Raw genomic sequence first — 25,851 nt, forward strand, 5'->3', positions numbered from 1 at the left:
TGTTTTAGGAAAGCCATATATATCACCATGCCTGCAAGACCCTACGAGGCCCAGTTCAAGAAATGACATTTCACTGTCTCAAAAACTATTAGTAAAAAAATGGTTCAAAGTCTGAGGTACAAAAACTATGGGCTCTGATCAGGCAGTTAGTCCCCTCAGTCATCATTTCGGAGATTCTTTTGAAGGCTGTGGTACTGGAAGTGTCTGAGTAGTAGCTGATTTAAAATGCAATGTTTAGGAAGAGAAAAGCCTACTGCCTTAATGTGGCTGAATATTTACCAAGATGGTTAAAATTCTGGGCCGGTTTTCTACCAAGATCCTGGTATAAAATGATGTCATTGTGGACCTCATTTCAAAGTATGATACCAAGAGTAAATTAATGAATTATAGACTAGGCAACTTGATGAAGATGTCATTTTAACATGGATGAGAAACAAGACGAGGAAATGTGACATCTTTGCATGGGTAGTTAATTTTATTTAAGACCTGATATTATAGCCTGTTAAGTTCCTCATAACATAAAACTAAGGAACACTGGGTGGTACCCATGAATAATTTATTTCACTTGTGAAAATGCCAGCCCAAGTCGACTTTACAGAACCAGAGAGAGTGGATTCTCCTCTCAGGGGTGCCTGGAAAGAATCAGTCATCAGAGATGCAGGGGGGCGGTTGGTGGTGGGGGGGAGGAATTCTAATCTCACATGCATAATGCCAGGTATTTCTTTTCCTTTTAAAAATCCATGTCTCTTGCATACCTCAAAGGAGAATTTTCTGAGATACAGAAGACTGAATGGCAGGCAGGGGGCGGGGCAGTCAGAATGCCATGACCAACATGGGGGTGGAGGGGGAGCAAAGGAGTCCTCTGAGAGCCCCACCACTCCACAAAAGCACACAGGCTGTTAACACTCTGAAGGAAAGCAAATGATAGTGTTTACCACACTGGAGGATTTTCAAGTATACTTTTCTCATATTTAAGCAAGTAAAATCAGAAGTTTCTTTAGATCAGCATGTAAAACACCTCTAAGAACCTGCCTATTTCATTATCTAATTCAAATGTGTGCGAAGGAGGGAGGGAGGCTCAGCTCAGAGTGGAGCTGTCCCAGTTTCCCTGCAGCTCCCAGGGAGGGAGAGCATCCAGTCACCGCCAGGTTAGAGGGAGACTGAGAACCATGCCAGGGGGTTCAGGGATCTAGTGAAGTACTTGCTGCTACTTATCAAAAATGTCCTCTGCCAAATATGGGTTTAGGGAAGATGAACAAATACATTTCGAAAATATAAGCGCGAATTGGAAAAGCAGTTACACTAATAACTCTCAGGACTGGCTGAAACTGACTCTAAATTGTTAATAAAAGTCACTCTTTTTTAAGACCCTGGGTGCCATACTTCACCTTAAGGGCTTTTTTGGGGGGTTAACTCTTCTGTTGAACTTCTAAGTGCAGAGGTATGGAATGAAGCAGTGGACACAACCTTAACCAGAAGCCTTAACCTGAGATTCTAGTCCCAAATCAACTTTAGAGTCCTGCTAAAGGGACACAGGCTGAATCTTGTTATCGAGCCGGCAACTGTTATATAAAAACAGCTGCCATAAACCATTTCAGTAAGCAATTCTGGTCATCGAGGAGGACAGTCTCCAAGTCTCAGAGGTTTCTGTAACTACCTGGTCAGCCCCCTTTGCTAAACAACCGGAACACAAGCACGTGGCAGGCTAGAGAACAGCGAAGGACAACGGGAAAAAAGTTTGAGTGATGCCTTTGCCTTGTGAATAATGAACAGTTCAGGAAGGTCAACCCATTACAACTGAAACTGTTTAATTATTAATTATGCACAATCTATGAGCAAAAGGACAAGTTCAGAATGTTTAATGTATGCTAACTTCAACTGGACTCTCTCTGGGTATTTTGTTATTAGCACTTGTCAGCAAGGTACTCAGGCATAAAAAAAGGCAAGCAGCAGAAAATCTGAGTTGGTGTGTGTGTGTGTGTGTGTGTGTGTGTGTGTGTGTACCTGCACAGTCAAAGAGTGGGGGAGGGGGGAGGGAGAAGGAGGTCTCATTCCAGTCACTGCTGCTGCTAGTTCACTTGCAGACTAAGTATGTCAATAAGCACACTTTATGACTCGAGAGCGGGCAGATAGGTTGGGTACTCGACACACAGAAAACACAGATGAGGCTTTTGGAATCACTTACTTAAAAGAGAGATCATCATTTTAAATGTAGAGTTTTTATTTTTTTTTAACTATGATGTTTCTTGGCTTTGAAAAGATCCATGATGACATTTGTGCACACATGTGTGCACACACATACGCTTGAGTACGTAGAAAACTGGTAGAATCTGAATAAACTGAGTGGATTCTATCCATGTCAATATCCCGGTTGTGGCATTGTACTGTGTTTATGAGCTGCTACCACTGGGGGAAACTGGGTGAAGGGTGAACAGGCCCTCTCCATGTTATTTCTTACAGCTGCATAGGAATCTAAAATGATGTTGAAACAGAAAGTTTAGAAAGAAAAAGGTAGGGACCTATTTTTAAAAACTCTGATGAGGTCCGGATTCTTGGGAGAGCTTAGCTTTATGTAAGGGGAAAGGCTGGCCTAACTACTCAAATGGAAAGCAGTTAAGGGAACTTGGCTTAAAAAAATAACCTGAGGATTTAATTTTTCCCTTTAACTCATAATTAATATGACAATGAAACCTGACAAGGATATGGTAGTTAATTCAGACACTGATAAGGCACAGACATGAAATACTGTATAAAAATGATAGTCTGAGGCGTCTGGGTGGCTTAGTTGGTTAAGTGTCTGACTCTTGATTTCGGCTCAGGTCATGATCTCATGGTCCTGCAATCGAGCCCCATGTTGGGCTCTGCGCTGAATGTGGAGTGTGCTTAAGATTCACCCAGTCTCTCTCTCTCTCTTTCTCCCTCTGCCCCTCCCCCACTTGACATGCATGCACTCTCTCTCTGAAAAAAAAAATGATAGTCATTCATTACTTATTTATTGGTTCATTCAGTCAATAGTTTTCTTGACCACCTACCATGTGAAAGGCTCTGAGCCTGGCATTGTGGGATGTCTGATATTTAATCCATAACCTTAAAGAACTGGTATATTATTCAGGGGGATAAGGTGTGCACCCCTAATAAATAGCCCTGCAGGATGGAGGAAATGGCCAAGTAAGGGCTTGGCATTCATTTTAATCTGTGTCCTGTTCCCTTCTCTTTGTGCAAAATAGACATTCCTTCAAACCAAGATTTTATACTTACTGGTAGTAAGAGAAGGAAGACAGAAGGGCAACTTCTCAAAATATCAAGGTGTTGGCCAACTGGTGAATTCTATGATCAGTTGGGATGTGGTCAGATTAAACCAGCCTGGCAAGTTAAACAGAATATGGCAAGCCTTCCAACATTTTTAAGAGCCCATTTCTAGACCTCAAGTCATCAAGCCAGTAGGTAGTTAACAGCATGTGGAGTCTGATCAGTAGTGAGTTATGCACTAATACTTAAAAAATAAATTTTCTTATTGAAGCCTGATGTTCCTTTGGCTTGGCCCAAAGATTTCTGTTCCTACACACTGGGACTCACACTAATTGCCACGGCTCTCTTAGACTGCTCCACTTTTGTCCACAGTGTTGGGGTCAAAGGCTGTTTGTAATTCCAGTGGCTTCACGTCAGGCAGAACAGAATTTTGCCTTGTTAGACCCCAAATTGGTTTTTGAGTCTCCGCTGTTTACTGCCTTAAAACAGCATTTTCACAAGACACCTGCAGGATCCGTAGGATAAATCTCCTCTGGACTGAAGAGGAAACCTGGTTTGTTTGAAAACAAGAGAAAAAAAAAGACACAAAAAAAGCACCCTCACCTTTAAAGATCTCCACAGAAGCTTATCTACAAACCAAAAAATCTATGCGCCCAAAGTATAACCCAATGGTAGATTTTGGGAAATTAGCTCAGTTTTAGTATTTTGAAGGTCCTCAGTGTTTGCATCTGTAAGTTGCTGCTACAACAGACTGTGGCAGGGGTGGGGATAGGCGGGGAGAAGACAGTCACATCTTGTCAGAGAAAGAAAGGTGGGACATAGATGGATAGGTGCTCCTGGTCAATCAGAGAATGAGGCAGCCCAGTTTAAGATATGAGTGAACCGTTAATTACACATTGGAGTTTACAAAGTCAGTCAATGCTTATAAACAGCACTCAGTTTACTTAAAAACATGGCCACTCTGTGAGGAAACAATCGATATTTTGCCATTATGTGTATTTTTTATTTCATAATGCAGGCACAACCAACCTAATCTTTGGGGTGTTATGAGGGACAGCGGCTGGGAATGGGGCTTTGAATTTAGGAAGGCTTGCAGATGGACATCATCAGAAAAGAGTGTCTGTGACTCTCCTCAGCTGGAGACCAGAAAGCCCTCCTTTTACTCCCCACTCCACATCAAGCCTTGAGCAGAGAAAGTGAAAGATGACTCAATTTCCACACCGGGTCACCCCATGCTCTGGGTTGCCAGATGTGACAAATTACACATGTGGGCATTTTGGTGTGAAGTTCTGTCCACTGGGTCTGGGCTGACAGTAGCAGCTCATTTAACTTGTCTCAGAAGGACCTGGCACCAGGGGCAAAAGGCCTGAATTTCTGCTACTGAAACGTCCACCTGACCTATAAGCCCTTAAAGCAAGGGAGACCCAGCTGTTAGCCAAGGAAACATCACAACCTGATGGCTTATAAAAACCACAAAATAGAAATGAATAGGTCTAAAGGAATCTGTCTGTAGGTAACTGAACTTTGAGATCATAAAGATTTTCCCTATTTTTTTTCTTGTAAACATGTTCCAGAAGTTATCAAGGTAAAAAGAGAAGAGGCAAACACGTCGTCATTAATATCAAAAGTAACCCATCATTTACTCTACAATTTTTGTCACGTAAAAGATTTGTATTTACCTAGAGATTTTCTAAACCTATGGCAGAGATCTTGATGTTTTATAAAATTCCTTGAAAATAGTAGAGAACTGGAAAATGGATTAATCTTTTAAACCATATTTACAGTTGCTTTCTCTCCAAAGCTAATAAACACTGTTTTTTCTCTTTTTATTTTAGGTCACTTGTTGGTCATAGGCTATAGTGCACAGTAATATTTACAGGTGTCTGTATGAATAGCACACCCACACACTTACACACATACTTGCACACTAACATCCACATATACCTCCCTTTTCCATGGCGTAGGCAGAACAGCAAAAAACATGCTTGTCTCATACCAAAGGGATTTCATTTATAAAAGTAAAACCCGTTATTGTCCTCTCTGTCTGTAGCCTCCCAATGCATTTCTATTGCTTTTCCATAAAACACTACTGCAAATAATCAAGCATGACCATTGACATCCACAAGATTGAGTTTTAGGAACCATTAAATGAGCTCACCCTCGTGGGAAGCTTCCTGCTCAGGCTGGTCTAAAGGTAATTATTCAGCAATTCCTACCTGTGGTTTTACCTTGTCCCTATATAGTGTTTGAATTTCATATGCTGGTAAGGTCAATTTTTTTTCCTCAGGAAAAGTCCAGCTACACATGTTTGATCCCGGACTTAAATTATAATGTTAATATACACACTTCACCAGGTTCTATGTACGGAAGTGCTGATTAAAAGAAATCTTAGATTACAGGTAGATCATCAACTATATTAAACAAAAGCAAAAGAGGAAAATCTACGGGAGAATAATAACGCTTAAAAGATTCCGAAATGAAAGGAATTATTCCTCTTTTCATAGGTAAGGGGTTGGCACGGAGACACCTGAACTACATCCACACACCATTCAAGGGCAAGAACCTGGCAGGTCCGTGTCCTGAAAAATCAACAAGCCATAACACCATCAAGTCAGACTCCGAGAACTCACTAAAATCCAAAGACCACATCGTCACACTGTATGTCCTCCTGATGTTCACTCGACTGTTAGTTAGAATAATCACCGCCATTTGCCACCTGTGCTGCAAGCTACGGATAAGGGGGAAGCCGAACTTCCAGGGGCTCCGTGGAGGAGGAGTGCTGGTGGTAGCTGCTCACACATTTTGATAAACAAATTCAAAGGCTGTGTGAGCTGTGACTCAAAGGCTGAAAACTATATGCGAAATTGTGCTGTACCTGGTTCCAAACAATAAACTCGGGGAGAAGGGAATTTAAAGCTGGGTAAAGAAGATAGCACGTCGGTTTAAAATTAGTCAATATGAGAGGAACAAAGACAGGGAGAGAGGGAGACAGGGAGGGAAGAAGGGGGAGGAAGTGAAAAAAAAAATAGAACTACATACTGTGAAATGAACAAGTTCAGTTAGAATGTTCATCAGGATTTGGAAAATCATAATGCCATCTGCTACTCTGGACCTCAGAACATCAGGGATCTTGGGGGCCCAGACGCTTCCATTTCCAGGAGGAAGGAAGGAACTTATACTCCCTGGAACGCTGCCTCCATTCTGGAATGGAGGCAACACCCCAGCCGATCGGTTTGGAATCTCTTTTGAGAACATTTGCACTGTTCACATACGCGTTTTCCCTGGTTTAGGGAAAATGAACGGCAGGCAAAATGATTACATCAACTCGGCAGTGAGGCGGAGCAGTGCCCCAGCCTGAGCTGCTGGGTAACTGACCCTGGCATCCAACTTGGGCTCAGGGTGTGTAGGTCCCATCATGGTGGATTAAATGAGCATTGTCCTACGGCTGGATAAGACTTCACAATAGAGCAACACATGTTAAATGACAGCAGCTAAAACTGGCCCCACCAGGCAACTGCCCATTCACAGAACGCTATTCATACGCCTCCACCACCAAGAAATTAATTCATTAATAATACATCAGGCTTCATGGACAATTCAAAGAAAACAACACAAGGCTACTTGTTCAATGACTGCCTAAAGATGCAGAATTTTTCTTGGTTAAAAACAAACAAACAAAACCCAAATCTAATTGACTTACTGAAATCTAAATCATAGGGACGTTTATGCTAATATTTCAGTTAGTGAAAAAGAAGAAATGGTGAAAGTCTATCCACTGAATTCACTCAGTGCCACTAGGAAATACTAAAAATACAGATTTTTTTTCAGCAGTAGCTAATAAAATCTGAATTTATATAACTGTGTCTTTGGAAATTATTTTTTTCCATTTAGGTGACTTTGTACATCCTTCAGACTATCAGGAAAAATTTTGCTTTTAACTTGTTTCTTCTGTTACATTTTTTAAACTCAGTTCTTTCTTTCTCCTCCCTCCCGACAACTCATAAATATGAATTAAATATAATTATAAATGAACAGAACATTAACTTTTGGATTACTGCTGTGTTTTGGTAGAATGTTAATGTCATTTCTAAAGAAACAGTTATTACCAATAGAAAAAGTAATTACTAAAGGAATCATGGCCTTAATGCTAACCTATTTTCAATCTTCAAACCAGCCAAACTGCATTAATTTAAGCATACTGGACTTTTCAAAGGAGGTATTAGATTTCTAAAGGCTGCCTTACATAAAAGAGGAGTATCAGTTTTCAGGGTCCCAATTATATATTCCCAACTCTATGGGATACAGGTCTAGTTAGCAATATCGCTGGAGGACAAGACTATTGTGTATCCCCTTGTATTAACTTACCAAGTTTCTAATGCCTCAGTAACTAATTCATACAAGTTATAAACATCATGGAATTGCATATCAACACCCATTTACTGGAGTGGTCAGAGTGTTAGCTATGTGGGAAGAAGCTCAGGGCCTGCATAGGACGTCAGAAAGCTCAGGCCAGCAATTCTTGTCTCACTGTAAACCACATGCAGTTACATATTGTAAAAGGAACAGGCCAGCCTTTGGAGGCTGGGAGCTGAGGGGATGAGGATTCCTTTTACTTTTTACTAACTTCAGAAGCCAGAATGATGGCAAAGTCCCCTAGGCAAAAAAGTGAATGCATATTATTTCCTCTGGGGTTGGTTAATACCACTTTTTGAATTCCAGGGAGATTTTCTCAGGCAACCATTTTCACCCCAACCCTCTGCCCCCAGAGAGCACCTGCTGTGTTCATAGCCCAGCAGCTCCTCAGTTAACCAGCCCTCAGTAACCTGTCTGGGAATGAGTGATTCTCCATGAATGAATCTTTTTAAGACAACCGGAGGGTTTAGGAGTTAAACCTTTGGTAAATATAAATCTTTCTAAAAGGAGTCAAGCTCCTTCCTGCCGATTTAAACAGATATGCAGAATAGAATTCAATTCTTTCTTAAAGACCTGGAGTCATTCTTATAGACAGCGAAACCGAACTGTGTTGCAATAGATCTATGCCCTTGGGGCATGTCTGCAATGTTTCTAAGTTGTTTTTTCTATAGCTTTTAAAATAATCTCTCTTTGTGATGTCAGAATGTTCAGCTGCCACTTTTTCCTTCTGGCAAGGTCAGTTATAGTGTAGTAAAGTGGAAAGAGCCATATCCTTTGACTGTCACTCAGTTTCCTCATCTGTAAAATGGAGTGTTATGGGAAAGCAACATGTTTCCCTGGGGAAACATTCTGCAAACCATAGAGGTTAAGGCTAGACTTTAGAATTCTGATAAAGGACCACATATATTAGTTAAGTGCCTTTTCATCATATACTCTCTTACTTTTTGGACTGGTTCTTCTGAAGTCTTGAAAAGACAGGTAGTAAGTTCTTATAATTACGTATACATTTCATTCAACAAATATTCATAAGTGACCCCTGTACTTTAGTTGCAGCAGTATAAAGCTAGAAATGAAAAGCCTAGGTACTTAGAGTCTAGTTGATAAAACTACTTATAATTGGGTCTAGAACAGGAATTAATAGCATCTTGAATGAGGCACGTGGTGCCATCTTATGAACAGAATGCTAATCGTCTTCTTCCCGTGAACATGTCTTTCTCTCTGTGGGACTCATGCCCGTGAGGGCCTAGCTGCCCAAGCTGCATGCTTCATCCCTGACCCCACCTCTCCACTCTCCCCTACATCCAATTACTTGCCAAAGTCTGTTTATTCTATCTCCTAAATACTCTTCAAACATGCTAAGGCTAATGAAAGCCCTCATAATCTCTGATCAGAACTACAGCTTCCTAAGGGCCTTTCCCAAACCACCTTCCACAACCCTGTCAGTGATTTTTCTGAAACACAAATTTGGTTCCACCGATCCAGTTTGAAGCTTTCGGTATGCCCGCCCCCCGAAAATGCCTTTAGGCACAGTGTAAAGATCCTTTGAAATGTGGCCCTTGTCTCATCTGTTAAAACTCTGCCAAGCACTGTAGCCACGATGAACTCCTGGTGGGGGCTTCAGGTATCTCTGAGCCTAACTCCCCCTTGCTCTTTGGGGTCCCATTCTCTGTAGAGACCTCTGGTACGTTATCATCCTCTCTATCATCAGCCCTCTTGTCTGTGTTTCCCAGCACCTTGTCCACACTTTTTAGTATAGAAGTTCTATAGCTGCAAACATCATTAAAAACCTTGTCGTAAATACCCATTTATGTGTGGTTAAAAAAAGAGCCAGTGTGCTCCTGAGAACTCAGGCCATCAAGTCTCCCATGACTTACACTACCGGCAGTTTAAATTGATCTATTTAGATATGACTGTTACTGGTCTGCTTCCCTGACTAGAGTAGAAAAATTTTAATGGTAGCAACTGCATCCCTAACCCCAATACCTAGCTCTGGGATTAATACAGGTTTACGGAATGACTGTTCAGGATACAATCAATGGTTTTCATACTATAATTAATGGAACTCCAAGAACTTTTATGTGGGTGCCAAGGGTGGGTACAGATAGGGTGGAGATTTAAGCCTGCCCACCCTCTGATCAAACCAGAATGGTTTCAAGTTCCAAAAAAATAAAATTAAAACTTCCGTGTGTCACAGAACACCAAGAAAGTGAAAAGAAAATCCACAAAATGGGGGAAAACATTTAGACTCTCATATCTAGAATATATAAAGAACGGTTACAGCTCAATAATAAGACAAATAACCCAATTTAAAAACGGACAATGGAATTGAACAGACTTTTCTCCAAAGAAGTTATTCAAATGGCCAATAAACATATGAAAATATTCCCAGCATCATTAATTACAAGGGGAACACAAATCAGAACCATAAGAGAGGCTACTTCACATCTACCAGGAAGACTATAATTAAAAACAAAAACAAAAGCAAAAACAAAAAACAGAAAACAGCAAGTGCTGGCAAGAATGTAGAGAAATTTGAGCCCTCATAAATTGCTGGTGGGAATATAACATAGGGCAGCTGTTGTGAAATATAGTTTGGAAGTTCATCAGAAAGTTAAATAGAATTTTCATGTGATCCAGCAATTCCACTTCTAGGTATATATCTAAGAGAGTTGAAAACATATGTCCACATAAAAACTTGCACACAGATGTTCATAACATCGTTATTCATAATAGCCAAACAGCAGAAACAGCCCAAATGTTCAATTGATAAATAAACGGTATGTGGTATACCCATACAACGGGATATTATTCAGCCATAAATAGGAATGAATTACTGATAAATGCCACAGCATGGAAGTACCTTGAAAACATCATGTTAAATGAAAGAAACCAAACATACAAAAACCAGATATTATACGGCCCAATTTACATGAAATGTCCACAATAGGGAAATCCACAGGGACAGAAAATAGATTAATTAGTGGTTGCCACAGATTGGAGGGGACGGAGGAATTATGAGTGACTGCTAACAGGTACTAGGTTTCTTTGTGGAGTGACGGAAATGTTCTGGGACTGAGTTGTATACTTTAAAAGGGTGAATTTTGTTAAGTAATTTATTATTTCAATAAAAAGATTTTCAAAGAAAAAAATAAGAAATGAGTTTCTCTATGATGGCCTCTGTACTTAGCTGCTGTGTTATAGATCAGAGGCCCTTCTCTGCTGGATAGGATGGACCTCAGTAGTTTTGTGTAGGAAAACTCTGCCAGGAAAAAAAAAATATATATATATATAATATATAATATATATATTATATATTATATATAATATATATTATATAATATATATATTATATATAATATATATTATATAATATATATATTATATATAATATATATTATATAATATATATATATATTTTTAATTTACTCCAAGGAGCATTTACTGAGCTCCTGTTTGGGCCATTCTCTCTACCAGGTGTTGGGATAAATTCCTGGGCTGGATGACTTCATGATCTAGTAGAAGACAAACTCATGAACTAAATTTGATTCCGTATGATAAAAACTGTAACAAAGCTTTTGTAACCAATGCTATGCTGAATTCCACCTAGCATTGGGCAGGAGTGTGGCAGGATGAAGAGGTAGGAAGGTAACAGGGACAGCTTCAAAGAGGAGACGACATGTGAGCTGGGCTTTGGAGGATGCTTAGGCATGAGCAAGGTGAAGAGGCTGAAGAGGTCATTCCAAGCAGGGGGACGGGCACCAGCACAGGTGTGAAAGTGTGCAGCAAGTCTGAAGACCACTGACTGACCCAAAGTGAGGCTGAAATAAATACGGGTGAGAGACTCAAATGCCTTGCTAAGAAGTTGAGATACTATCTAATGGATAGGGTGATCCCCGGAAGGTTTGAGAGGTTGAGACCTGTATTTTTAAAAATACAGATACACTGTGGAGGTCGAGCAGTAGGAGAAACAAGGCAGAGAGAAAAACTTAGAAGCTTTTTAATAATGTGCTTTCAACATAGACTCTTCCCTCTTTTCCTCCCCCTTTCCCGGTCCTCAATCTTCTCGTCCCCGTCTTCACACGTCACCCTCTGCTAGAACACAGATGTTAGCTGCCTCTTGGTTCTCCTGGTTCATGTCAAAGTGTCTAGCCGCGTGATTAACCTCCACTCTCTTCTGCCAGGTGGGCACCGCCATCAAACACTGCTTTCTTCCAGCATGGGACATATTTGCTGGCATTTCTAGAAAATGTCAGAGGAGCTGCGTCCATGTGAAGAGTTCTTGTGAGTTCAGGTGTTTGGTGAGGTGGACGACTGTCCCCATTCATAAGGGCTGTTTTTAATGCCACTGTAATGATGTGCATATGCCCATCAGGCAGCTAATAGTGGAGGCTTTCGTATGTCTTCATTAAAATTTATGGTTAGAGTCATAAGGACTCAATGAAGGTACAGACTTCTTATAAAGGGAGGCTTGTAATGATGGGTTATTAGCTATGATGATGATGATGGTGGTGGTGGTGGTGATGCCAAGAGAGTCTGTTCCCATCCTAAGCTTTACTTTATTCATCGTCAAGGACCCCAGGCCAGGCCCTACAGCAACACCCCCCACCCCACCCACTTCCTTCAGTTTTTGTCTATCACTCAGCTGGCCACTTTCATTCCATCTTCCTTCCCTTGTCCCCACTGTGGCCTTCCTGTCAAGCCCCCTTTCCCGGCCACAAGACCTTATAGGGAAAGCCATCACTTCCCCCACTTCTGGCCCTGAGGCACAAAAGACCCGTGGTTGGCCTGGAACCCTGGTGTGATCGCAGTGATTCCACTTTCGATGCCACCTTTTGACACACAAGCATTCTACATTTTGATGAAGAACCATGTTTTTTCCCTCACTTATGCTCTTGGGTGTCACATCCATGTTGCCTTTTAGGAGTTTCATGGTTTTAGTGCTTACATTTGGGTCTTTCACCTCTTTTGAATTAATTTTTGTATATGTATCACTAGGGGTCCAAATTCATGCTTTTGCATGTGAACATCCAACTGTCCCAGCATTGTTCATCAAAAAAACGATTCTTTCACCACTGAATGGTCTTGGCGTCTTCGCTGGAAAACAACTGAGCATGGATATGTGGGTTTATCTCTGGATTCTCCATTCTATTCCATATGCCTGCCCTTATGCCAACACCATACCATCTTGAGTACAGTAATTTTGGAGTTATGAAATCAGGAAGTATGAATCCTCCAACTTTCTCTTTTTTTTTTCAAGACTGTTTTGGCTATTCCGAGTTCCTTGCATTTCCCTATGCATTTTGGGGATCAGCTCATCCATTTCTGCAAGAGCCCACTGGGATTGTGACAGACACTGCACTGAATCTGTAGATCAATTTGGGGAGTACTGCCATGTTAACAATATTAAGTCTTCCATTCCCTGCACATGGGTGTCTTCCCATGTATTTAGGGCTTAAATTTCTTTCAATAATGTTTTGTGGTTTTCCAAGTCTTTTATTATTTTTGATTCTTTTGATGATAATGTTTACCTATTTTTGAGAGCATGAGCAGAGAAGGGGCAGAGAGAGAGGGAGACCCAGAATCCGAAGCAGGCTCCAGACTCTGAGCTGTCAGCACAGAGCCTGACGTGGGGCTCAAACCCACAAACCGCGAGATCATGACCCAAGCCCAAGTTGGATGTCCAACGAACTGAGCTACCTAGGCGCCCCCTTTTTTAAATTTATTATTTTTTTAATGTTTATTTTTGAGAGAGTAACTTGAATTGTTTTCATTTCATTTTTGGATAGTTCATTTTGGATTACATGTGTATAGAAATACAATTGATTTTTGTGTGTTCTTGTATCCTACAACCCTGCTGAACTCATTTATCAACTGTCTTTTTGTGTGTATTTTCTAGTGTTTTCTATACAAAATATCATGTCATCTATTAAATATAGTTTTACATCTTCCTCTTCAACCTGGATGCCTTTTTTCTTCAAAAAAAATTTTTTTTAATGTTTATTTTTGAGACAGAGAGAGACAGAGCATGAATGGGAGAGGGTCAGAGAGAGAGGGAGACACAGAATCCGAAACAGGCTCCAGGCTCTGAGTGGTCAGCACAAAGCCCGACGCGGGGCTCGAACTCACGGACCGCGAGATCATGACCTGAGCTGAAGTCGGACGCTTAACCGACTGAGCCACCCAGGTGCCCCACCTTTTCTTCTTCTTGACTAATTTTCCTGGGTAGAATCTCTAGAACAAAGTTGAACAGAAGTGGTGAGAGTGAACATCCTGGTCTTTTCCTGATCTTAGGGTGGGAAGCTTTCAGTCTTTTACCATGAAATAAGATGTTAGCTGTGGGGCATTAGATGTTCTTTATCAGGCTGTTGAAGTCCCCTTCTCTTTCAACTTCGTTTTGTGTGTGTGTGTGTGTGTGTGTGTGTGTGTGTGTGTGTGTGTGTGTGTTTTATCAAGAAAGGGTGGTGGATTTTTGTTAAATGCTTTTTCTTATCTGCTGAGATGATCATGGGATTTTCGTTCTTTATTCTACTTATCTAGTATATTATATTGACTGATTTTCATTGGGCCAACCTTGTATTTTGAGGATAAATCCCACTTGGTCATGATGTATAATTTCTTTTATATGCTGCTGGATTCAGTTTACTGGTATTTTCTTGAGCATTTTTGCATTTATATTGATAAGTTTTCTTGTGAAGTCTGGCTTTGGTATCAGGATACTACTGGTATCATAGAAGAAGATAGGGAGTGTTCTCTTCTATTTTTTGGAGAGTTTGAGAAGGATTGGTGTTATTTCTTCTTTAAACATTTGTTACAATTCATGACAAACTCATGAAACCATATGGTCCTGGGCCTTCCTTTGTGGGAAGTTTTAAAAAAATCTTATTTACTGCTATAATTCTATTCAGGTTCTGTATTTCTCGAGTCAGTATTGGCAGTTTGTGTTTTTCTAGGAATTTGTCCATTTCATTTAGGTTATCCAATTTGCTGGCATATGATTGTTCATGTCATTTTATTTTTTTATTTGAGATAGAGAAAGAGAGAAAGAGAGAGAGAGAAGAGAGAGGAAGGGAAGGGGGGAGAACACGAACAAATGGGGAGAAGGGGCAGAGAGACAAAGAATCTTAAGCAGGCTCCACACTCAGCGTAGAGTTCAATGCAGGGCTTGATCTCATGGCCCTGGGATTATGACCTGAGCTGAAATTAAGAGTCAGACATTCAACTGACTGAGCCACCCAGGTGCCCCCTTTTCATTTTCTTACAGATCTTTTTAATTCTGTAAGGTTGGTAGTAAGGAGCCTCCTTACATTCTTGATTTAGACACTTGAGTCTTTCTTTCTCTCTCTCTCTCTGTCTCTCTCTTTGGTCAGTCTAGCTAAAAGTTTGTCAATTTATCTTTGCAAAGAAGCAACTTCTGGTTTCATTGATTTTCTCTATTTTTTATTATCTATTTTGTTTATTTTCACTCTAATTTTATTTCCTTCCTCTTGCTTGCTTTGTGTGTAGTTTGCTCTTCTTTTTCTAGTTTCTTACAGTACAAGGTTAAGTTATTGATTTGAGATCTTTCTTCCTTTCTAGTACAGGCATTGATAGCTAAAAATTTCCCTCCAAACACTGCAGACCCACCCAGATGTTCTACGTAGAGTGCTATGCCATGTCATTCCTAAGACCAAATCCTTTTTCCTTTCTATTCACATTAGGGAAGAACAATTGGTTTATCTCAGAATTACTCAGCTAGCATCTTCAACAATCAAGCCTATTGTTTGTCTTCATACCTGGTCCAATTATAGCCCAGTAATGAACACTGAAAGTCTGTGCTTCTATTTCAGAATACAAATTGTGGAATTTCACAAATCTTGTAGTTCTTAATTTTTTTTTTATTTGAATATAGTTGACACACACAATGTTATGTTAGTTTCAGGTGTACAACACGGTGATCTGACAACTCTCTCTGTTATGCTGTGTTCACCACAAGCGTGGCTACCATCTGTCACCATACAATGCAATCACCGTCACAGAGATATATATTCATAGGGAATATATTCCCTATGCCATAGCTTCCATTTCTGACACTTATTCATTCCATATCTGGAGGCCTGTACCTCCCACTGCTCTTCACCCATTTTGCCTGCTCCCCCCTCAACCTCTGGCAACCAGTTTGTTCTCTGTATTGATGAGTCTGTCTCTGCTTTTCTTTGTTTTTGTTTTTTTTAGATTCCATATATAAGTGAAACCATATAGTATTTGTCTTTCTTTGCCTGACTTATTTCACTTAGCATGACACCCGCTAGGTCCATCCATGATGTCACAAATGGCAAGATCTCATTCTTTTTTATGGCTGAGTAATATTCCATTGTGTGTGTGTGTGTGTGTGTGTGTGTGTGTGTGTACACACATCTTCTTTACCTATTTATCTATCAGTGGACACTTGGGTTCTTCCATATCTTTGCTATAATAAATAATGCTGCAATGAACATAGAGGCGCACATATCTTTTCAAATTAGTGTTTCTGTTTTCTTTGGATAAATACCCAGTAGTGGAACTAGTGGATCGTATTGTATTTCTATTTTTAAATTTCTGAGGAACCTCCATACTGTTTTCGACAGTGGCTGCACCAAGTTACATTCCCACCAACAGTGCACGAGGGTTCCTTTTTCTCCACATCCTCGCCAACACTTGTTATTTCTAGTCTTTTTGATTCCAGCCATTCTGACAGGTGTGAGGTGAAAACTCATTGTGGTTTTGGTTTGTATTTCCCTGACGATTAGTGATGTTGAGCATCTTTTAGTGTGTCTGTTGGCCTTGCAGTTCTAAAAAAATCAACATTTTAAGGTAGAAGATATTTCTGACTGGGTATAAAGATGACTTAAAAGAATTCACTTTTTACTAGTAAAGTAAATAAACAGAAGTCTAAATTAGGGATTTGCTAATTGTCTTCCTGAGTACCTACAGATGTTAGGTAGAAATTTATTTTTAGTTGTAATATGTTTGAAACATATATATACTGAAAGTAATAATCCATTTTTCTGGTTGTCATATTTTAGACAGCCTGAACATTCTGAAACACATATGTGAACTTAAAAATGATTCACGAAAAGGATTTCTGCCTAACATTTACTTTTCTCTTTTCTTGACCTGGGAAGCTCCTACTCATTCTTTTTAAGACCTACCCTGGGGAGGGCCTCTCCTTATCACCCCCAGGACAAACTCTCCTGTCTCTGGGTTCTACAGACGCACCCTACGCTGAGCCATACTATTCATTTCTGTGTCCACAGACATCTTTTTCATGTCTGTGAATTACTTAGGGGCAGGCTCAAGAGTGACGTCCTTGCCTCCATCTTTGCAGTTCCCAGCACCTCAATCCACTGATGGCCTCCACTAGTGGGCTCCAGCTAGCGTGGGATTTGGTGACCCAGAAATCATTGCTGTATTCATACCTGCCGCATCACCATTGTGGCCAGTCCTTTGTTGCCAGCCAAGCTAGAACCCTAGGCACCAGGGAGAGTGTTGGATGGATAAGTAGCTTCCTGAGTCCCAGCACATCGTATTGGCTCTGGACGCGGGACTGTGCTTCTGCCTTTCTACCGTGACTTACACAGCTAGTCTACAGCTGGCCTGGAAGCCCTGTGCTCTCTAGGCTTGGAGGCTGTCCCCACCATGGTCTGCTCAACTTGGGCTATCAAACAGCAGGAACTTTTGATAACTATTTGCTGAATGAATGCACGCGAGCCCACCCATTTTACTTCATTAAAGAGAGGCACAAGCCTCTATCTTCCTTCTCAGATGAGCTCTGACCTTACACATACCACTTGGGTTTCTGACTTCATTTGGCACCTGCTAGTTTTACTAGGGTCACTATCAGGAGTGCAAAGACTGAAGACAGATGGTCAGATCACGGGGGCAGCAGGTGGTCACTGTCGAGAATGAAGAGTGACCAAAGAAAGCAGGGATGATCACGAGACAGAGCACAGGAGAGTACCAAGCAGAGCAGCACAGCCATGTAGGGCTATTTAGCCTGGGAATAAACGGCTCTACACACCTCAAGAGGCCCAGACATATTATTGAGTGCCAAGGCCAAACACAGGCAAAAGGGTTGGTAAAATTCAGTGGAAGAATAAGGTAAGCCCCACACAATTTTATAACCCCAGAGGGCATCAATACATCAAAGTTTAGCTCAGTATCATGTTCAAAACAAGGACCTGAGTCATCAAGAAAAGGTTAAATGATATTCATTACACACTGTCAACAGGCTGCCAAGAGCAAATACATTTTAGAAACACTTCTTTCTAAAAATGAAAATTTCTCATTGATGTCAGAGCTTCAAGTGGTAAATCTCAGTTATCTGGACAATAGGGGCCATCTTATTCCCCAAAGATATCGGATGGCTAAGGCACCGTGGCATACCCAGAGACACTTGTCACTTAACAATTAATCAAGCACTTCACACCACAGGTATTCAGGAACTGGAGAGGGCCCAATTACATAAGAATTTTAAAGGAAGAAGTTCTTTTGAGAGAAGCAAGTCTGAGGCATCGACACTATCATTAGGATATCAGGCATATCCTGAGTTAGCCAGTTCCAAGCCACGTAAACTCTACCCACCAAAATTAAACTGGATTGCCCTGATTTCTGACTGGAGCTGATTCTCTTGTTGCCTTGACTATCTATCCTTCCAGGTCCTGATCCACAGTCCAGATTTCACATTCAGGATTCTTACTCCTGTTTAACTTTTGGTGTCTTCCATTTGGACATCTGGTAGCTAGCTGTGGCTTTGTTCCACGATTCTACTTCCTGACTCCCGGACTGGCTCTGACATTCATTGCTGGCCGTTCTAGGGCTGGCTTCTGCCCACCTGGTCTTGTCTTATTACTTCTTCACTGTTTACCAGGTTATGCTGGGAGGGCAAGCTATATCCACACAATAATGAAGTATGGTACACTGGGCTTTACTCAGCTCTTTTGTATACGACTCTGAATACATCCATCCATCTTGTCCTAACTAGGCTCCTTTAGGGGTGGTGCCCCTAACTCTGACCCGACTTTTCTCTAACAGCAACAGTACACACTGTCATTGGACACACACCTCACAACGGGGCATATCCCACACGCAAGGAGTAAAACGGCTCAAATCCTAGCTGGTTATTTTCACGCAGGAATAGAAGGCCTAAAAGTCAGGTACAAATGAAGATAGATAGTTAATAGCCCTCTGGGATCTAAAAGGGCAGATTTAGTCCTGAAAGACATTATGGAAGAGGTTTTCAAACCTTAATGTGCAGAGTGACCTGGGAAGCTGGTCAAATGTAGATTCCTGGGCTCCACCCCTAGAAAGTCTAATCCAGTGACCTGAGTCCAAGAATCTGCATTTTTAACCAAAGCCTCAGGTAATTCTGATGCAGTTAGTCCTGAGACTACCCTTTGAGAAACACTGTATCACTGCAATGGGAAATGTGACAAACATGGGGCAAGCACAGTAATTAACACCTCCTCCCCAGTCCCACCATCCTTTCTTTCTTAGAAGCCAGGATGCACTTTGCATAAGGCAGGTCAATTGGCCAATTCTTTCCTAATACTCATCATGGAACATCAGCTCAGTTCCAAGATCAATTTATGTTTGTTCTAGTAAATTCAATGTAAATTTAGCAAGTTTCCTTGAAGAAGATATTTTTAATATGTCTTTTGCATAAACGGGAACAGGTGTCTACATTATATTTTTCTCTCAACTGAGGAAGAACTGCTATAAAGAAAAACATACCATTTAAGTCACATGCTACTATCCTTCCCACATACCATCCTGCCTTAGAACATCTCTTTAGGATAATTTCAAAAGTCTCAGGATTTGCCCAAACCAAGCAAGTGGAAATATTTTACATTTAGCAGCGATCATTACTACTTTAAATAAGGAATGAAAGTATCTGTTTGATTCAGAAAAACTTCAAATTAGCTCACCAGCAATGCATGTATTGCTGGTGAGGGGTATCTGTACCTGAATGTTCTAATGCTCAGAAGCCCGGCCAGGCAAGAACAGTGGAGTCCAGAGAGCCCAGCAGTCTGTGCATCTGACTGGGTAGCCAAGTTTCCCTGGGAATGTCCCTGAGCAACCCTGGAGGGGGAACCTCAGGAAAACCAGTTTAATTGGGAGGATTCTGATGGGGATAGGACACTTTTGGAATCTAAGATGACAGAAGATATTGATGAGCTATTAGATCCAGGGGGCCTGTCTGATATTTGAGATAATGGGACCTCCATTTGTTTCAGGACGATGCCTTCATTTTTGCACTAACATGGTTTATGGCTTGCAGGGGATATATGGACTGACGGATGCAACCATTAAGGATGTTAGAGCCCCATTCTTACTATTATTGTGATATGTGTGCGCGTTTGTTTTTTTCCTAGGAGGATCTTTGTTTTTTCCCCTAAATCTCGTAACTGGTTATACAGATGTTTAATTGAGAGGAATAATTATGAATTACGATTTGTTTTTTTTTCTTTCAAACTTTCCTATCTGAATCATTTATCGCCTTCATTACAAGTGTTTTAAATATTGTAAAATTAAAGTTTAAAAAATAAACATTGCCTGTAGGCAAGCCCAAGCCCAGAAAGTCAGTTTTTAAAAAACATTAGTGTTTTCTTAATTGGGAGCATTGTGTACTACAAGCCTTGTGTTCTGCTAATTTACAGAAAAACAGACTTTAAATTCAGAAGAAGGAGTAGAAAAAGTAGACTGAGAAAGAAATGCTGGTAGATTAACTCCATGAAGGCAAAGGGACAATGGAACTCGATGGATAAGGATTATCAGAGGTAGAAGGACTTAAAATATGTGGGTTCTAGTTAAAAGCAGAAGAAGTTAGGAATGTATTCTGGGGAAAATGCCTATTTAGGAAATTAAGGCTGAACTGTTGACCCAGAGCTTTGGAACATTTTCATCACCCCGCTATGCTTTGGGTAAATAAAGCAAGGGAGACAAATTTTATCCAGCTTATGTTTGCTGTTCGACTCTGACCCTTGCCTACTGGAATGACTTTAAATATCTGCTATGGAAAAAAAAATGATACCACTTTAATTTCCGGCTCTATCCCCATCTGGCCAGGGAGAAGAGGATGAATTGATATCATCCTGTTTTGTCTTTAGGGCTTCTGATACCCCTGAGGACCAGCCCGTGGGACAATCTGTTTGGGCAGGGATTCTGGGCCAGAATCAGGAGAGTGGGACTCCGGACAAGGCCGGTCCACGTAACACAGCTCAGAGCCATACAACACAACTTGCTCCGAGGATGTTGGGCACTGTGCTTCATTAGGAAACAAAATATAAGCTTTCCACACCATTAGGAATGACTTTAGGAGTGAAAGCACATAAGACGATGCCTCACCTCATCAACAATGCACTGCAGAAGCTGGAGAGGCTGCAACGGGAAAGAAGAGAGGAAAAAGTATTAGCCTCTGCAATGTCTTTACAGTGGAGTGGAAAGAAAAAAAATCATTAATGCAATAAAATATAGCAAGATTAATCAACAACAGCAAACTCTTATAAAAACATTGATGCTCAGGATGTTCTATTATTTCTAATGGTACCTAATCTAATACAGGCAGTTAAAGGTTTGCATTTTCTTCAAAATGCAATTTGCTAAGTTTAAAACAAGGCATTCAAGCATGCAAAGGAAGCAGCCATCAGGAAAAAGAAAAGTGAATTTTTTTCTGAACTCATAAAGCTTACCATTAAAGATCCCTGGTTTTTCTGAATCTGAAAAAAGGCAATATGTAATTAGCATGTCATAATCAAAATGACTCACTTGGACACATTATGATCACTGAGAGAAAATTATTGCATTGCTGGTGGCAATTTGTGGGCATGTGTTAACACAATTTACATAATGAAAATACACAAATGTTAATAGCTCGCTTCTCATTTATAGGCGAAAGTCAGCAGAATGTTAATTTCACACAACACTTTTTAGTACCCTCCAGGTTGTATTAGAATAGGGAGAAAAACCATAATCCATTTCAAAAGGCTGTTTACGATTCAGATATAAATAATGTTTTATATTGCTAGATTGTGAACACTGGGCTTAATGTTGCAATCATTGCTAATGTTATGAAGCTCACTCTTTTTAAATTAAAAACCGATTTATTTAAAATTGAAATTAAATCATAGTCAGAAATTAGAATTTTGGATTCCTGCCAGTGTCTGTTCACAATCCCCTATTTTTTGAAGAAAACTTTAATTATGTGGTTGAAGTATTTGTCTTTAACTCAGGAGTGGGGTGAAGACACCACCTTTTCCAAAGTTCCTTCAGCCTGTTTCCTGGGAAGCAGTGCTCTCTGGGAAAATCAAATCCATGCAAGTTTTGCACTGTTTTCCAGGGAACAAAAAGCAGAGGCAAGTAAATGTCTGCTCCTAACCAACATTCTGAAGGCAGGCTGTTCACACATCTAACACCGATAAGCCGCGTCTCTTAGAAAATGACTAAAATGTGACACCAAATTAATAACACATCCAGTTACTAACTGAAATACTAAACACTTCAATCCCCCACCCCCACACAAATGACTGCAGTTATTACTAACTCAATGCAAATAAAGTCCCAGGCACTATAAGTTTCCTAAGAAGGAAAATTTCAGGAACCAAGTATGATATTGATGGGTCAGTTGTTTGCTGAGATAACTGAGCTCCAACCAGCTAGTAAGATACAGGGATAATTGTAAAAGGACATTTGATCACTGAACAACACAGGGGTTAGGGATGCTGACCCCTGTGCAGTTGAAAATCCATATATAACTTTTGACTCCCCAGATACAATCAGCCTACTGTTGACCAAAAGTGTTACCAATAACAAGTAATAATAAAGAGTCGATTAACACATATTTTGCATGGTAGATGTATTATATGCTATATTCTTATAAGAACGTAACCTAGAGAAAAGAGAGTTAAGAAAATTATTAAGAAAATCGTAAGGAAGGGGTGCCTGGGTGGCTCAGTCAGCTGGGTGTCCGACTCAGCTTCAGCTCCAATCTTGATCTCAGGTTTGTGAGTTCAAGTCCTGCACTTGGCTCCATGCTGGGAGTGGAGCCTAGTTTAAGAAATAAATCATAAGGAAGAGAAAATACATTTACAGTTCTGCGCTGTATTTATAAAAAAAAAAAAACCTGCATATAAGTGGACTCATGCAGCTCAAACCCATGGTTGTTTAAGAGCCAGGTGTATTTTTTAAGTAAAAAAACCTGTTAATGGTGTTTTAAGAAGTTCTTCCATGTATATTTGATCTGCATATGTACCCTGAGGTCGGCAAGGATGGTCATTTCTATCCTCTGGGAAAACTGGGCCTCCCAGTGGACAGGGCAGGGGCAGGGACAGGGTGAAGGCCACGGGGACAGGCTGTGGTACTGTGGCTTCTCCCGTGCTCTTTTTTTCCCCCATATCTACCTATGGTCACAGCACGATTTCAAACTGGATTTGTGTAGATATACTTGTAGAAATATTCTTGGCATGGTAAAGTGGGTAAATAATCAATTTGGGCAGGTGGGTTCCTTTCAACTAGAATGCATGCTTCTCAAGGGCAGAAACTATGTTTTTGCATTTCTTTTGCATCTACGAGGCTTCTCAGCAGACCCTTCTTTCACCAGTGCTTGAGTGTTTTAGAAAGCACTTTCCTGTGTATTATCCCAACTAAACATGGCACCCACTCATCCCTGCTCTACTCAGTCACCACTCCCTGAAACCTATGTCCCAGGCTGACTGGCTCGTAGTCTCCTCGGGTAGTTCCCACTTAATGTTATGCCGAATTACTGCTCCTTCCTCTAGTCACTGAGTATTTCTGCATAATGCTCTGATGGGAAAGATTTACTTTAAAAAGGGAGAGAGAGACACCTGGGTGGCTCAGTCGGTTAAGACTCTGACTTCTGCTCAGATAATGATCTCATGGTTCATGAGTTCAAGCCTCACATCGGGCTCTGCGCTGACAGCTCAGAGCCTGGAGCCTGCTTCAGATTCTGTGTTGTGCTCTCTCTCTGCTCCTCTCCCGCTCTCTCTCTCTCTCTCTCTCTCTCTCTCTCTGCCTCTCTCAAAAATAAATAAACATAAAATTTTTTTTAAAAGCGGGGTGCCTGGGTGGCTCAGTTGGTTGAGCGTCTGACTTCGGCTCAGGTCATGATCTCGCAGTTTGTGAGTTCGAGCCCCATGTAGGGCTCTGCATTGACAGCTCAGAGCCTGGAGCCTGCTTCGGAGTCTGTGTCTCCCTCTCTCTCTGCCCCTCTCCCATTCACTCTTTCTCTATCAAAAATGAATAAATGTTAAAAAATTAAAAAAAAAAAAAAAGGAAGAGAGAGGGTTAACTACCACCCTGGAGAGGCTAAGGATTTTAGTAAGAAGCCATACTCCTTTTCAAAACTCATGAAAGGCCCAGGTAACTTCCCAACAGGAGATTGGCTTTTATTTATTTATTTTTCAAGTACACATGGATCTTCTCCCCCCACCCGCCATTCTTAGTAAGATATATCTACTTCAACAGGAGGGCTACTTGTAATGAACAAATTAGAAATCCATTTTTGGCAAAGAGAGTGTTTTTCACAAATTTCCAACAGTCAGGGGGGATTACAACATTCTCTGAGGAAAACATGTGGCAAACATTCTAAGTGAGATGTTTCAAAATAAATTCAGGAATAAACTGTGTGACACTGTTCCCAGCAATACATAAGTTGTGTGAAATGAGTTCAGGGGAGAACATTTTTCCTCATGAACTAAACTCTTAAGAGGTCTCCACCTTGCCCTATTCTGTGGGTTAAAGAAACCATGGTTGAAGACAAAATTTTACTATTTTAATGCTTTCTCCTTACAACGAGGAAGAGGGAAACAGCAGTATCAGAGTCTTTTTTATGATCTTCTAACTATACCATTTTGCCCAGGTTTTTAAAGAGAGATGTTGTTACCAGGTTTTATTACACAGCTTTGATAGCTACATATTATATGAAATCATCTTCATAAATTTTGTATTAAGGTAGCAGTGCCGGTACCTGAAATTGATTCAAAATGCTTAAGATACTCAATTACTTTTTAACACTGTTACACAATGCGGTGACTTATATCTTCTATTTCACGAGAACTTGAGGACACAACATCATTGTAATTGATTCATTTTCTCAATTAAATAAAGCTACTGTGCTTTTCTTTATATGAATGCCACACAGACCATAGAGTTAGATATATTCTTTCCTTTCTTGGTCTCAGATATATTGCCTTAAAGGTTATATTCTGTTCCTCTGTTTAATTCCACCAGAAAATTTAATGCCACAGTCATATTTTTCAAATTCTGAATTGCCATGTACCCGACTGTATTTATATTAGGCTTATTTTTCACTGCTAAACTCTTTGTTGTTTACCTTTTTCAAGATCACATTACCGTACGGGCACAGCAACCATAAAACAGACTGAAACAAAGTCAACCTCCAGTCACTGCCTCTGCTTTTACACACAGTTCATGAAAAAGTGAAGCCCCTAGTTTTATAGCACATTAAAAGTGGTACTAAGGGTGCTTGATATAAAATGTTAGCTTTGTGAATGCCTCTCTTTATTCTAGGTCTGCCTTCCAAATGCTGAGCTGTGAGAGCAGAGTTCAGAGGAACACAATAATATTGTTAGGGCTGATGAACTGCCTGTACCTCACAACACAGGAAATGCTGTTTATAACTAACTCGTCCAAGTCCAGATTCCCGTTTGCACATTTTGCTGGTGTCGAGTAGTCTACATCTAACTAGTACTTTGGGACAATGAACAGAACAATAATTGCTCCAGCCGTTACACTTTGCTAATCAGTCTCCAGAACTAGTAGCATTTTGATAGACTAATTAGTTGAACCTCTTTTCTCTTCTGGGCATAGCCTTTTTCCCCCCTTTTGCCAGCCCTTAGCTATAAGGCTTTAAGGCACACTAACAGGGGACACCTCAGTCTGATGTAAGACAGATCCTTGTGTGTTTAAATGGGGAGGAAAGACTTCATAACGGGCGGGCCTAAGTATCAGTTGTGGGGTGTTACTGCAGTAACATTTGTCACATATTTCCTTGCAAGGACTGTATAGCTGGCAATTAGAAGAGCTCCCATAGCATGACTAATGGCTTTGGAAAATGATCCCGGAAAGGAAGCTCCTGATGCAAAAGTTTACTTGTGGGGCCTCAACTATGTAGTCAACGGCTCTGGTGATAAACAG

The 25,851-nt window shown here is 40.6% G+C and overlaps 1 protein-coding gene across 10 annotated transcripts in view; it reads right to left on the minus strand.

Annotated features, from left to right (window-relative positions):
• MAP2K5 (mitogen-activated protein kinase kinase 5) overlaps positions 1 to 25,851 on the minus strand; it is a 269,517-nt gene that overhangs the window by 42,397 nt on the left and 201,269 nt on the right. For 8 of the 10 annotated variants that reach the window (XM_027067609.2, XM_027067613.2, XM_027067608.2 and 5 more), the window contains 2 exons: positions 21,369 to 21,395; positions 21,025 to 21,057 (listed from right to left, as the gene is read on the minus strand). The exons of the other annotated variants lie outside the window; for them this stretch is intronic. In XM_027067609.2, the coding sequence (XP_026923410.1) occupies positions 21,025 to 21,057; positions 21,369 to 21,395 (60 nt within the window). The remainder of the gene's footprint in view (positions 1 to 21,024; positions 21,058 to 21,368; positions 21,396 to 25,851) is intronic. 10 annotated transcript variants of the gene reach the window in all.

Source organism: Acinonyx jubatus, chromosome B3, assembly GCF_027475565.1.
Source record: "Acinonyx jubatus isolate Ajub_Pintada_27869175 chromosome B3, VMU_Ajub_asm_v1.0, whole genome shotgun sequence".
Classification (NCBI taxonomy): Eukaryota; Metazoa; Chordata; class Mammalia; order Carnivora; family Felidae; genus Acinonyx; species Acinonyx jubatus.